This window comes from Coenobita brevimanus, chromosome 62, assembly GCF_032717465.1.
Source record: "Coenobita brevimanus isolate Jiangsu-jjx chromosome 62, ASM3271746v2, whole genome shotgun sequence".
Lineage (NCBI taxonomy): Eukaryota > Metazoa > Arthropoda > Malacostraca > Decapoda > Coenobitidae > Coenobita > Coenobita brevimanus.
The window spans coordinates 4,955,228-4,969,631 of record NC_137015.1 but is presented as its reverse complement, the minus strand read 5'-3'; the positions used below and the strand labels follow the sequence as shown (position 1 = coordinate 4,969,631).

At 40.7% G+C, this 14,404-nt stretch overlaps 1 protein-coding gene across 2 annotated transcripts in view; it reads left to right on the top strand.

Annotated features, from left to right (window-relative positions):
• The first annotated feature begins 5,516 nt into the window (after positions 1–5,516).
• LOC145404093 (aldehyde dehydrogenase, mitochondrial) overlaps positions 5,517–14,404 on the top strand; it is a 118,936-nt gene continuing 110,048 nt past the window's right edge. For both annotated transcript variants that reach the window (XM_080275706.1, XM_080275705.1), the window contains exons 1-2: positions 5,517–5,575; positions 12,727–12,883. In XM_080275706.1, coding sequence (XP_080131832.1) covers positions 12,803–12,883 — 81 coding nt within the window. In that variant the 5' untranslated portion in view covers positions 5,517–5,575; positions 12,727–12,802. The remainder of the gene's footprint in view (positions 5,576–12,726; positions 12,884–14,404) is intronic.

Genomic DNA, 14,404 nt, shown 5'->3' with positions numbered 1-14,404 from the left:
AACCATATAACCAACTTATGGCACCTGGTAGTTTATAGGCAATTAAGGCACTCCAGTCGGATTGAGCCTGTGCAGGTTTATATCCAAGGGATGGTTGGGGCTTATTGCTCATGTAATGCCACTCAGGGATGAGTGAGGCAGGTCACTCATCTTAAATGACAGGACCAACTTGCCTAGCCCCAGGCTTCTATGCTCCTCATGGGGCAACACAGAATTAGATGATGAATGAATGAATGAATGATTATTCTCTGCTGTTGTTCATAACGAAGTTTAACAGAATACAGTGTTCAGTTTCAGGTTGTGCCGGAAGTTTCTGTACACTGTAAATTTATCACAGAACTGAGGGTGAAGGTAAGTGGATCAGGAACCGTTTAATTTCAAAGTGCCCTTTTTACCCAAGAGTAAAATACTGTATAGGGTGTCCTAATACTGGATCAACTTTCGGAGGTGATACCCAAGGTCATTCCAAGACAAAAGTTCTACAATGAATCTGAAGCAGGTATGGAGTATAGGGCAGTTGAATGGTGATACAGTAATGGGAGAGATTATAAATTTCCTCCCTGTATTACCAACCTCTGTACTTTTCAGTGCTTTATTATTAGTCTCCATGTTGGAGCCTTCAAAAATGAAAACAAAAACGAATTTTACTTCATAATATATTTGCAGATTATTGTTCTGGTTATGCTCAGTAAAAATAAGCAATGAAAGGCACTGGGGTCTGTGTTGTAAATTTTGCATTCATCAGCTATGCTTTGAATTTTATCTATTAGCCTATCTTTGACAGAGTCCCTAGGGAGGTGGTGAAGTGGACAATGAAAAAACTTGGGACTGAGGAGTGGCTGGTTAGAGTCGTTATGGTCTGTATGTGAGTGTTCACACCTAGGTGAGAGTGTATGGAGATTTGAGTGATGAGTTTGGCATGAATGTTGGAATGCACCAGGGGTCAGTTTTGTACTCCTTATTATTTGTCATGGTGCTTGAAGCTCTCACATGTGACTTCAGAAATGAACTCTCAGGGGAGATGTTATATGCAGATGACTTGGTGTTGGCTGCAGAAAATGAAAAGTAGGCAGAGGAAAGATTTTGGAAGTGGAGAGATGGAATGGGGGACAAGAATTTGAGAGTAAACGCAGATAAAACAAAAGTAATAATATTTACTCAGGTGTGTAATGGATGCAAGAGCATATAGAGGTTGGGGGGATGGACTTTCTGACCACCACTTAGTGGTGGTGAAAGTCAAGGTTCAAATGAAATGGAGGAATAGATGAAGGGAAGGACCGGAGGAAGTAGTTCATACAAGGAGGATGGAAAGATTACAAGAGGATGGAAAAAAGGCAGAGTATAAGAGAGAAGTGGAGGCACAACTGCGTAAGTATAATTCGCAGCAGATGGGGGACGTGGAAGGTGTGTGCAAGATATTCACAGAAGAAATCTGTGCAGCATGTGAGGTGCGTGGGGTGAAGAGAAGACAAAAGAGGGTGCAAGGAACAACATGGTGGAATGAAGAGGTGAGACAGGCTGTGGCACAAAAGAAGAAAGCATATAGTGAACGGATGAGGAACGGGTGTGGAGGAAGTTGAGAGACGGAAGAGAGAGTTATATATAGAGGGGAAGAGAGAGTGAAAAAATTAGTAAGAGAGAGTATGAAGAGAGTGGATGAGAAATTTGGAGGGAATATGAGTGTAAAATGGAGGGAATGTAAGAAAATGTTCTGGAAACAGGTAAAGAGCGTTAGACAGGGTGTTAAAGAAGTTAGTCAATGAGTGATAGATGAAAATGGTAGATTACTAGTGGAGAAGGGAGAAAAAGTGACCAGATGGAGAGAACATTAAAGAATTGTTGAACATAGAATATGAAAGTAATGCAAGTATAAGTGGCTGGGGAATTGCTGGGAGAAGGAGGGATGTGAGAAGAGAGGAAGAAGTCAGTGGGATGGAAGTTGTGGAAGCAATGAAAAAAGTCAATATGGGGAAAGCCCCAGGAATTGGTGGAGTGTGTGGTGAAATGCTGAAGCATGCGGGAGAGATAGTAGTAGAATGGATGTGGAAGATGTGCAGATTGGCCTGGGAGGAAGGTAAAGTCCCAGATGATTGGAAGTCGGGTATAATTATTCCCCTGTACAAAGGAAAAAAGGAGAAAGAAGTGTGTGGGAATCACTGGGGCATTTGTCTTCTTTGTGTAATGGGAAAAGTATATGGTAGGATACTTGATGACAGAGGTAGAGAAATAACAGAGGAATTAGCTGGAGAAGAAAAGGAAGGTTTTAGGAAGGGAAGAAGTTGTGTAGATAAGGTATTCGTTCTTAGGTCTTTAGTAGAAAAGTTTCTAGAGAAGGGAAAGAAGTTGTATGTGGCCTTCATGGATTTGGAGAAAGCATATGACATGGTGGATTGACAAGGATTGTGGAAAGTGTTAAGAATATATGGAGTAAATGGGAAGTTGTTGAATGCCGTGAAGAGTACATGTGAGGGTGCTAAGCCTGCAGTGTGTGTGGACAGTGAACTGAGTGAATATTTCTATATGAAGGTTGGATTGAAACAGGGATGTGTCATGTCCCCATGGTTGTTCAGTCTGTATATGGATGGGGTTATAAAAGAGATACAAGGTAGGGCAGTGGATGTTGGAGTGTCCCTAATGAGAGAGGGCAGTGTGTGGAAACTCTGTACTATTATTTGCAGATGATACTGTGTTGTTAAGTGAAGAAGAAGGGGAACTGCAAGGCTTGGTGAATGAGTTTGGGAGAGTTTGTAAGAAACAGAATCTAAAGGTGAATGTAGGGAAGAGTAAAGGTATGGTCTTCGAGAGAAATGAAGCCACTGAATGTAGAGTGAGGTTGGATGAGGAGGAAATGGAAAATGTGGGTGCATTTAAGTACTTGGGAAGTGTGATGAGTATGGATGGAAGTTTGGAGGGTGAAGTGCTTGAAAGGATATAACAAAGAAGAAAGGTTGCTAGTTCTTTGAAAGCAGTGATAAGAAACAGGGAAGTGAGCATGGAAGTGTGATACCAGCTCGGATGTATGGAAGTGAAACTTGGACCTTGTTGCAGGGACACAAGATTGAAAGCAATGGAAATGAGTTATTTGAGAGAAGCACATGGAGTCACATGGAGAGACAGACTGGTAAATGAGGAAGCGAAGGAGCATCATGGTGTAGATGTGGATGTGATAGGAAGCGTTAGGAGAAGCACATTGAGGTGGTTTGGCCATGTGGAGAGGATGGAGAGTGAAAGACTGACAAGGAGAGTGTGTGTGAGTGAGGTGGAGGGGCAGAGAGTGAGGGAGAGGCCAAGGATGAGATTGAGGGATGGAGTGGTGAGGTATATGAGAGAGGGGGGTGTGAGCTGGGAGCAGGGCAGTGAAATGGCAGGGGACAGGGCGACATGGAGGTGATCTGTTTGTGACCACCCCTTATGGGATTAAGGTGTCTGGCAATAGATGGATAGATTGATAATGTTTTGGGTCAGTGGAGGGATTGTCAAAGCAGCAGGAGTTAGGCCATGTGCAGTTTGCCATAAGGATGTGAAGTAACTCTGTCTTGTGCAGTGTTTGTGATAAGTCGTGCATAATAGATGTAATGGTATTAGAAGTAGGCAGGGAAATGATGCTGATTTCGTGTACTCAGTGTGTTGCAGAGAGCACATTGAAATTGTAAGGCGTGAAAGGATTGATCTTGCTGGAGAGTGTCTTGACTGTGTGGAGGAATTTTGTTGTTTGAGGGACATGTTATGTGCTGGAGATGGGGCTGGAGAGCTCTGTGGCTAGGGTAGGGAGTGTTGGAGGAAGTTCAGGGAGCTGCTGCCTCTCCTAACACTGAGAGGGCTCTCCCTCCGTACTAAGGGGTCCTTGTATGTGGCATACAGCATTATCAGGGGCGCACCCAGGAATTTTCTATGGGGGGGAGGGCCATAGTGAGGTGAGGTCAGGTAATTCGATAATTACTGGGAGGTCATATGCAGGTTTAGAGTCAGAGAGCTGCTGGCTCATGTGTTACTCTTTGTTTGTACTTGCCAGTTTTTCATGTTTTGCCGTTACCGAAATAAATACAGTATATATAAATTTTTAAAGGACCCAGAGAGCTAAGGGGGGGGGCTGGGCCTTGCCCCCCTCCCTGGGTACCCTCCTGAGCATTATAATCCTAAGATTGTAATGCTGTATGGGAATGAGATGGGCAGTAAAGGATAAGGATATTCGTACTTATACGTACAGAAATGCCAAAGATTAGATGGATGTGTAATGCATCCTTGAGTGCGAATCGCGAGGCCTGGTGGGGGGGGGGGGCTAGGATTGTGACTAGAGTTGAGAGGAAAGATGGGACTTTAGAATTGGTGTTATGATGAAGTGGGGGGGGGGAGCTTTTCCGGTTTGGACATGTTGAGAGGATAGTGGATGACGGTTGGGTGCGGAAGCGTGAATGTCAGGGGCAAGGTTGTAAGAGAGACCAAGAAAGACCTGGGATGAGATCATAGAATGTGACCTCTGGGATGAGGGACTGAACAGCGGGGCTACCAGAGATAGAGCAGCTTGGAAAGTCGCCACTGGTGAGGCCTAGCAAGCATGTTGGAGCCTTTATATACGATGCGATATGACAGGACGGTACCGATTCATGTGAAAGTTGTGCCATCGTGAGAAAAACGTTCGAGAAAGTTAGCTATACTAATTCAAATGAAAGTTACGCCAAAACAACCATTTGGGTGTCCGCCACTGTTTGAATGGGGACTTCAGCACGAATAATTTTTGACAATGGCGACCATCATCCACTCATGTTGCGCTGCCTACTTATTCCTTCGTCTTTATCATCCTTTTTGTGTTTGCCCTCGTCTCTTCCTATTCCTCCCATCTTTTCTGTCACTCTGTTATTCTCGTTTTTCCTTTTCAGATGGCTTTACATGAGTGACAAACCTAATGGTTTCCTGTAAGCCAGGAATTCATGTGCAACGCTGGAAGATAACGTTTACGCTACGTGTCAACAAGTGGTTTGGTAAAGGACCCCTCTTTGTAAAACAAACGGCCACCCCTTGCGGGACCAAGGCGTCTGGCTATAGATAGACAGAGATGTATGAAATGGGAAGATAATTATGATATTTGGTAATCAGACTTTTTCCCATTATCCAGCATCACTGTTGCTTCATCAAGTACAACATATTTCGTTACCCTTTTTCCTTGTCCATTTTGGTAACGGGATAATCAGTCACCCTTGTTGAAAAAAAAAAAAATATATTTCTTTTCACTCAAAGACCTCTCAGGTTGCCAGTTCTACAGATTAATCTGTAGATCTACAGATTTTGTGCTTCATTTCAGATTGCCAGATTTTTTGTGGAATGTGCTAATTCTACAAATTTGTATGTTCAAGGACAATTTCATAATTAAATTGGGAATTTAAAAAATAATAATACAGGTTAAATTTCATAACATTTTTAAGTACTCCATTGAAAATCACATCATAACGATGATTCTTCGTGTAAGCAGTCTAGGCTGTCTACTGCGGAATTCAAAACAAACATCTCGGACCCGACTCCCAGTGACGGGTAGTCCGCCAATCGTTGAGTGGATCTTGAGACAGCGAGGTCAAGGAAGGTTTGTACAGTAACCAACCAGTCTCATGGTGTGGGCTATTGCATCCTGATACTGAACTCTGTATACTTTAGTGCATCTTGGGTTATAATGGCTTTGGTGGGATGGGAGATGCTTGGATTTTTGGCTTTCTTTTGTGCATGACACTATTTTGTTGTATTCCATACTTGTAGGTGTCAGCATGGATGAAGACAATGAGGGATATAATTCTCAAGATGAGAAGAAAACTGGTACTGCAAAGAAAATGAGATATTCAGGGAAATACTGTACTGAGTTTGAACTTGGTCCACAACTAAGAGGTTGGGTAAAATCTAGTGCAAAAGGAGACGGCTATGCATAAGTTAGTGTATTACTTGTGATGTTCTTAAAATTACTGCAGGTAGAAGTTATCTTTAAAAAAAAAAAAAAGCTCAAGATCAGAGTTCATTAACATCATTAATGGTTACCAAAGATGATACTGAGGTTAAGGAAAATGAATTGCACTTGGCATCATTCATAGCAGAGCATGATCTACCACTATCTCGTGCTGATCATCTCCCCAGACCAATTCAGTCAGTGTGCAAAGATTCTAAGATTGCCGGTAAAATTAAATATAGGTGAACAAAAACAAGTGGACTTAATAATTTCATTGGACAGGAGCGTAATAAGCAGCTTATGCAACTTTTGAGAGAGAAATTTTCTTTAACTGTAGGTGAATCTGCAAATAAGGCTGCATAAAACATTTGTGCATGGTTGTAAGAACCCACGACAGTGACTCAGATTTTTTCAGTTCTGTTATCATTTCACCCCCTAATGGAATTCATTATTTTTCCTGTTGCCAATTGATAGTTCTCTCAGTGACAAGAACTTTAAGTACCAACATTTACCACCTCAACTCAGTAATAATAACAATACAGATTTTTAATTATTTTCTGGAATTTCGGTCGGAAGCTGGTCTTGTCGCGGCCAGATCTGGGGAGTTATGAGTGCATGCGTATGTTGGTTTCCACCGCTCTCTACCGGCCTTGAGCGACGGCCAATAAGCAACCTGATGTGAAGAACGGTCATTTTGAATGAATCATGGAGCAACCTCCTTACAGTTTCCTTTGTTCTAGGTCAATCATTTCATGCCAAATTTCCCTAAATAAGAAAGGGAGTCCCTTCATATGAATTTGAATTTAGTCTAGCTATGGCGACTGTCCAGCGCAGATGTCTGAGTTGTGACTATGCGTGTAATGAATTCATTGTAAATTAAGGTTAGTTCAGTTCATACAGTGCCACCTTACACAAGGTTAGGTTAGATTAGATTAATAAAAAAAAAAAGTTACTCAAGTTAATACAGCACAGCAAAGCCGTATTAAAGGTTTGGTTTGATAGGTTAGGTTAGGTTAATATGTAATTCTTTTTTTAACCTACTGTATTTTAGTGATTTCTGTATGATTTTTATTGCTGAGTATATCTCAAAATGCCTGTTTCGGGGAGGTTGAAGTGGGGAAAGGGGGGGCAAAACTTGACAATGGGCAGTTTGCAGTAAAATCGATAAACAGAATCCTACAGAAAACACTAAAATCAGTAGATATCTGAAAAAATAAAATTAACGGGGAGTTGGGGGCTTAAACGATATTACTTTTTTTTTTTTTTCTAGGTCTTATTCCCTTGAAAGATGCTACAGCTGAGACACTATAATAATAATGTTGATAAAGTCTTCATTGTTAATAGAATTCCTTACAATGACAACCTGATAAGATTTGCTGCTGATGGTACCGTTGGAAAGACATTACTGAAGGACATCAGATACAGAGATCCAAGTAATTTCAAACCTATAGAAGAGATGTATCTGGGCTTAAAAGTAGAGATGGAGATGAGAAGTTCAACCCAGTATGATAAGGAGGACTTAAACAGGCTTAGGCAAAATTGTCCAGAGTTCTTCATTGAAGCTGTCTCCCAGATATACAAGAGGTTATCTTTTGGGAATATAGATATTGAGTGTTTAAAGGCTTTAAGTCCCAGAGTAGTTTTTGATAAGGAAATCCCATCACTGGTTAATCTGCTACAGGTGTATGGCCATATTGCAACAGATATTCAAGCAATAGACAGAATGGAGACTGCTTAGCAATTAAGTAGGAACTCTTGTTGAGGTTAATGCTATGATGAAACCTGGGGAATTTTGGAGTAAGGTAGGTAACATTAAACAGATGGACAATAGCCCCATGTTCCCAAACCTTTCCAGATTCATGAAAATCCTGTCATGTTTACCTCCTCCTAGTGCCACTGTAGGGAGATTTTCTCATCAGTAAATGCTGTAGAATGAAAACTAAAACAAGAAGTAGATTATCAACAGAATCAGTGATTGGCTTGCTCCAAACAAAACATTTCCTCAGGAGTTCATCTAGCAGTGACTTTTAGGTAAATAAGTCCTTACTCCAGAAGGTTAAGGGGTGGAAACAGAACTACTGTAATAGGATAGATCGTTTTTTTTTTTTTTTTTTTTTTTTCCCTCTCTCTCTCTCTCTCTGTCTGTTTATTGTGTCACATTACACTTCCTTATGTTCAATACTGTATTTGCTGGTTGCTGACAAGATAATGTTCAAGTTGAATATAGTAAATCTGTCACCTCACTATCTAAATATAGTACTGTACTCGTATGTTGTCTTAAAGATTCTTTTTTTATGCATTCACGGTAGAAGTCGATTAATGATTTCATAATTTATACATTTTGTTGGTTTAATTAATAACATTTCTGCATATCCCTGTTCTCTCTTATGTAAAGTACAGCATTGTAACATATATTCTCAATGATTACCCTCTTGATTCTTTGGACCATAATGCTCTTTTTCTCAGTCAGTGTTATGTGTGTATATTGCTATTATGTAAGTGTGTATATAATATACATATTGCTAGAAGTACAGTTCATACACTTCTATGACAGCCTGCGTCATACTATCTATCTATATATCTATCTATTGCCAGACGCCTCAATCCCGTTTGGGGTGGCCACAAACAAATCGCCTCCACGTCGTCCTGTCCCCCGCCATTTCACTGCCCTGCTCCCAACTCACACCCCCCTCTCATATACCTCTCCATCTCATCCTCGGCCTCTCCCTCCCTCTTCCCCCCTCCACCTCACTCACATACACTGTCTTCATCATTCTTTCACCCTCCATCCTCTCCACATGGCCAAACCACCTCAGTGTGTTCCTCGTAACACTTCCTATCACATCCACATCCACACCTCAATGCTCCTTTATATCCTCATTCGTCAGCCTGTCTCTCCATGTGACTCCACAGGCTCCTCTTAAATAACTGATTTCCACTGCTCTCACTCTTGACTTGTGTCCTTCCAACAACGTCCAAGCTTCACTTCCATACATTAGAGTTGGTATCACAATACTGTCATGTAGTAACTTTTTCACTTCCATACTCACTTCCCTGTTTCTTATCACTGCTTTCAAAGAACCAGCAACCTTTCTTCCCTGCTGCACCCTTTCAAGCACTTCACCCTCCAAACCTCCATCCTTACTCATCATACTACCCAAGTACTTAAACGTACTCACATTTTCCAATTCCTCTCCATCCAACCTCGCTGTACATTTACTGACTTCACCTCTCTCAAAGACCATCACTTTACTCTTCCCAACATTCACCTTTAGATTCCATTTCTTGCACACTCTCCCAAACTCATCCACCAAGCCTTGCAGCTCCCCTTCATCTTCACTCAACAACATAGTATCATCTGCAAACAACAGTACAAGGAGTTTCCAAACACTATCCTCTCTCACCAGGGCCACTCCAACATCCATTACTCTACCTTGTACCTGTTTTATTACCCCATCCATGAACAGATTGAACAATCATGGAGACATGACACATCCCTGCTTCAACCCAACCTCCAAAGAGAAAAATTCACTTAGTTCACCATCCACACGCACTGCAGCCTTAGCATCATCATACATACTCTTCACAGCATTCAACAACTTTCCATCTACTCCATATATTCTTAATACTTTCCACAATCCTTGTCTATCCACCCTGTCATATGCTTTCTCCAAATCCATGAAAGCCACATACAACTTCTTTCCCTTCTCTAGAAACTTTTCCGCTAAAGATCTAAGAATGAATATCTGATCTACACAACCTCTTCCCTTCCTAAAGCCTCCCTGTTCTTCTCCAACTAATTCCTCTGTTCTTTCTCTAACTCTGTCAATAAGTATCCTACCATACACTTTTCCTATTTTACTAAGAAGACAAATGCCCCTATGATTACCACACACTTCTTTTTCCCCTTTTCCTTTGTACAAGGGAATAATTATACCTGACTTCCAATCCTCCGGGACTCTACCTTCCTCCCAGGCCAATCTGCACATCTTCCACATCCTTTCTTCTACTATCTCTCCCCCATGCTTCAGCATTTCACCACACACTCCATCAATTCCTGGGGCTTTCCCCAATTTAACTTTCTCCATTGCTTCCACAACTTCTATCCTACTGATTTCTTCCTGTCTTCTCATCTCCCTCCTTCTCCCAGCCATTCCCCAGCCACTTATACTCGCATTATTTCCATCCTGTATGTTCAACAATTCCTTAAAGTGTTCTCTCCATCTGCTCACTCTTTCTCCCTTCTCCACTAGTATTCTACCATTTTTATCTTTCACTCCCCTGTTAGCCTCACTCCCACCCTGTCTTACTCTCTTCACCTCTTTCCAGAACAGTTTCTTACAGTCCCTCCACTTTACACTCAAATTCCTTCCAAATTCCTCATCCACTCTCTTCTTACTCTCTCTTACTAATCTCTTCACCTCCCTCTTTCTTTCTACATATAACTCTCTCTTCCGCCTCTGAACTTCTTTCACGCCCCTATTTCTCATCCATTCATTATATGCTTTCTTCTTTTGTGCCACAGCCTGTCTCCCCTCTTCAGTCTACCACGCTGTTCCTTGAACCCCCATCCGTCTTCTCTTCCTCCCACACACCACATCACATGCTGCACATATTTCTTCTGTGAATATCCTGCACACACCTTCCACATCCCCCATCTGCTCCAATTTATATTTGCCCAATCGTTCCTCCACTTCTCTCTTATACTCTGCCTTTTTCTCATCCTCTTGTAACCTTTCCACTCTCCTTGCAACTACTCCTTCCTCTCGTCTTTCCCTTCTTCTATTCCTCCATCTTACTTGTATCCTAATTCTGGCCACCACGAAGTAGTGGTCAGAAAGTCCACTCCCCCAATCTCTATAAGCTCTTGCATCCATTACACATCTTCGCATCCTTTAATCCACACACACATAATCAAGCTTCATACACTGTTAGTAATACTATAATAATTAGAACCTTTCAGGTATGGTATTTAATTATGCATTTTTGGAGTCTACAGATTTTTTGGCCTTCGGTGTTAGATTTTCTTAAATTTTTGGTGGCAACACTGAAGTGTTAATTTGTTTTGATGTCTGGGGCGACAATTCCTACCTCAGAAGGCATTCAGTTGACGTAGGAGAACAAATTTGAGACCCTTGTATAGTAACTACAAACTGCTTAAGTAGTCTGTATTGTTAAGACAGATTTTTATATCAGGTGTATATACCCATACCAAGACAGTATTGGTTAGGATAGAGACATTGGTACGTAGTATTGTCAGTAATTATCTAGTAGGTGCCCCACAGTTATTTTTCCATGAAACCGAGACTGCTTTGATAGGTTTTGTTGTGCTTCATTCGTATCTGACCCTCATAACCGTCGGAAATACTGTATGTACAGTAGTTTACAAGTTTCAACAGTGAAATGAACCAGACCCATCACAGAACTCTGAGGCACCACGCTTCATACTGATTGCCAGTCGAAGAATGCAATCTGTTATTAAAAACCTGAGTTCTGTTTTCCACGAAGCTGATTAGCTACCTTCCTAATATGCCTATGCAACAGTCTCCGTTGGGGTGCTCTGTCAAATACTTCCTCACAATCCAGATAATTCGTGTTGCCTAGAGGGTTCGTATTGTTTGACTGAGCCAATGCAATGTGCTAAATATTACCATTTATTCTGACTTATACTAGCTGAACCAAAATCCTGTGTCTGTTGCTGAAATTGATTGAAGTGCTTTAAGTGCAAGTGTTAGAGAGTGTGATACATAGGTGCACACTGAGGGTGGTGGCACAGGTGACAGATCGGACAGTCACCAAAGTTACCACAAGGCAGCCTCTTGCACTTGGTTAGCCCATTAAGTCAGGGCATCTCATTTTATTTTTGTCATCTCCTGACAATTTTTTTCAGCTTAAGTTAGATTTTTTTTTTTTTTTTTTTTTTTTTTTTTTTTTTTTAGTACAACGGGCCTTTCCAGGGGAGAATAAAAGTCCGGTAGCAACAAGAGTAAGCCAAAAAGGATATCATCCAATCTCAAGGAGTTAATAATACTGTATGATGGAATAGATTGGCTTGATGATGATGACAGTGTTATAATGACAGTTATTCAGAATTTTAAGTGGAGTAGTATTGCATGTATTACTGAGGTTAGCTTACCATCACCAGTATAACTTACCCTTATACAGTACAGTGTAGCAGCCCAAACTAACCTGTCTAGTTGTGGCATCTTTGGAAATGAGTTTGAAGTTATGAACCAAACACTAACTTGTGTGACAACCCACTCACGACTTGGCCTGTTTTTCATTTGTACCTTTTAAGTTCAATTAAGTTTTTTCTTGCTATATCCATACAGTTTTATTCAGCTCTGGAAAAATGTTTAAACCTGAGAGGTTAGAGAATGCCCTAATTTGCCTCTTCACTTCAGTATATTTCCCAGAGCTTAATTGAGTTATGTGAATATATCAAGAAAAAAACAGTAAAATATCAGATTGATTGGGTTAATCATACTACTACCAGATTTTTGTTGTGTTGTTTTCAGCATGGCAGTTTTATTCAATTTAGTACTGAATTGATGGAGTTGATTTCAGCTGTATCTAACTTCTTCACTTTGAACATCTCTCCAAAACTAAATAAATTGTTGGGAGATTGTACACATAAATTACAAAATATTGTATTGTATATTATGGGGGTGAAGAGGTCAGCCATGAAAATCACATCCCTCAGTCTTGAAAACGATGGCTTGTTCTTTGCTCCCTTTGCCCAGTTCTGCTGTGGTTTTTATTAATCCTTGTAACTTTTCCCTACTTTCTGATTTAACCAGGCTGTGACAAGGATGGATTCATTTAACCGTTTGATTGACACAACAACACCGCGGACATTGCTACACCGACAGCTGGATGTGGAGCCATCCCAGGAAACACCCGCACCCCTCCGTTCCCAGACAGCCAGAGGAGAGACCAATGCCCAAAAAAGTAGAGGTCAGTCTTATGTCCCTTTAAATAATTTTTATGGAGAGAGTAGAAGAACTTGGCAATGCTAGTGACAGAATTTGATCATAGGTAATTAAAAAGTAATTAGAACTTGGCAGTAGATACGGAAGGAAATGTTGAGCAGGACAATGTTTGTGGCAGTAGTAGCAGAATTTGGCAGGGTAAGGTATGTGTTGAAAAAGAAATAGAATTTGGCATTTACCGTAAATAATTTTTTTTTTTTTTAATCCAGCTCTTGGCATAAAATATTCAGTGCATTCCCAATGCCCAGCATTCCTTGTTTTTGTGGAATCCCAACAAATCGAGTTGCAACACAGATAATGCCAGAGTGAATCCCGGTACAGTAGACCCTCACTATAATGGACCCCAGTGTAGAAGATATCGAATTTAATGGACACCATGAAGCCCACCAAACTTTCATCAGTTATAATGAACGGTGTCCGTTAAATGAGGTGCTGTGGGGCACAATACATGGGTTTCCTATCCCTTTTACTCCCATCTGGTCTGAAACTGCCCTCTCCCCATTGTGATTGCTGGGTTGTAATAATAGACAGTAGTACCATAATACAGTACTGCACTAGTCACGATGAAGTGCTATAACAGGAATGTGAAATGAGCTGCCAAAGAACAAAATTATGGGCCATGTTAGTGTAAAATGGTTATAGATTACATGTTTAGTACAGGTAGCTATCTCAATTCACACAAGTTTAAATTACACGCTTTTTAAATAACACAATGTAAAAATAAAATCTTGTTTACAGTACGCTTTTTTCTTAAAATAACTTTATTTAAGAAGAAACGAAACTCGCGCCATGGGGCATTTCATTTTGCAGCAACCAGATGCCTCACACTGTCTTTCAGTACTGGAGGATGAAAAACGCCACCAAACACACATTCACTGTTGTACCAACTTCGTGTCAACATAACTGTGCAGCCTCACCAGTGTTTTACACCATTTTTTTCATTACCTAACTTACCCTCATCAGATTATATTTGTACGGTGTGTGTACATAATTCATGTGTAATTAATGGTATGGAATTATAGTACTGTATATCATATTTCCTGGCCTATAAGACACACTTTTTTTCAGAAAAGAATTATACAGAAATTACCCTGCATCCAATAGGTCCATGTCACCAGTGGGAGGCCGAGTGCTGAAGGCATGAAGCTTATATTTAGGGGGTCGGGGTGGGGTGTTTTTAGCTGTAGTCCACCTGGCTCAAATGTTCAGGTTGTGTTACTAATTATATTATTGATACAGTACAGTAGTACAACACAGTGTATATCGTGCAAAATGATGTCAGACTTTTAGCAGTTATTGAAGACTTAAAATAATGGCTAGGCTTATGGTTGTAGATTGATGAAGCATAGAACATTTCAGCATATCTCTTTTCCCCAGCAAACATAACCTACACAAGATATTGGTAAATTTTTTGTATTATTTACCTTCACAACTGTGCTGACTTTAACCCATCAGTGTACCATACGAATGAGAAAGGTTCCAAGAA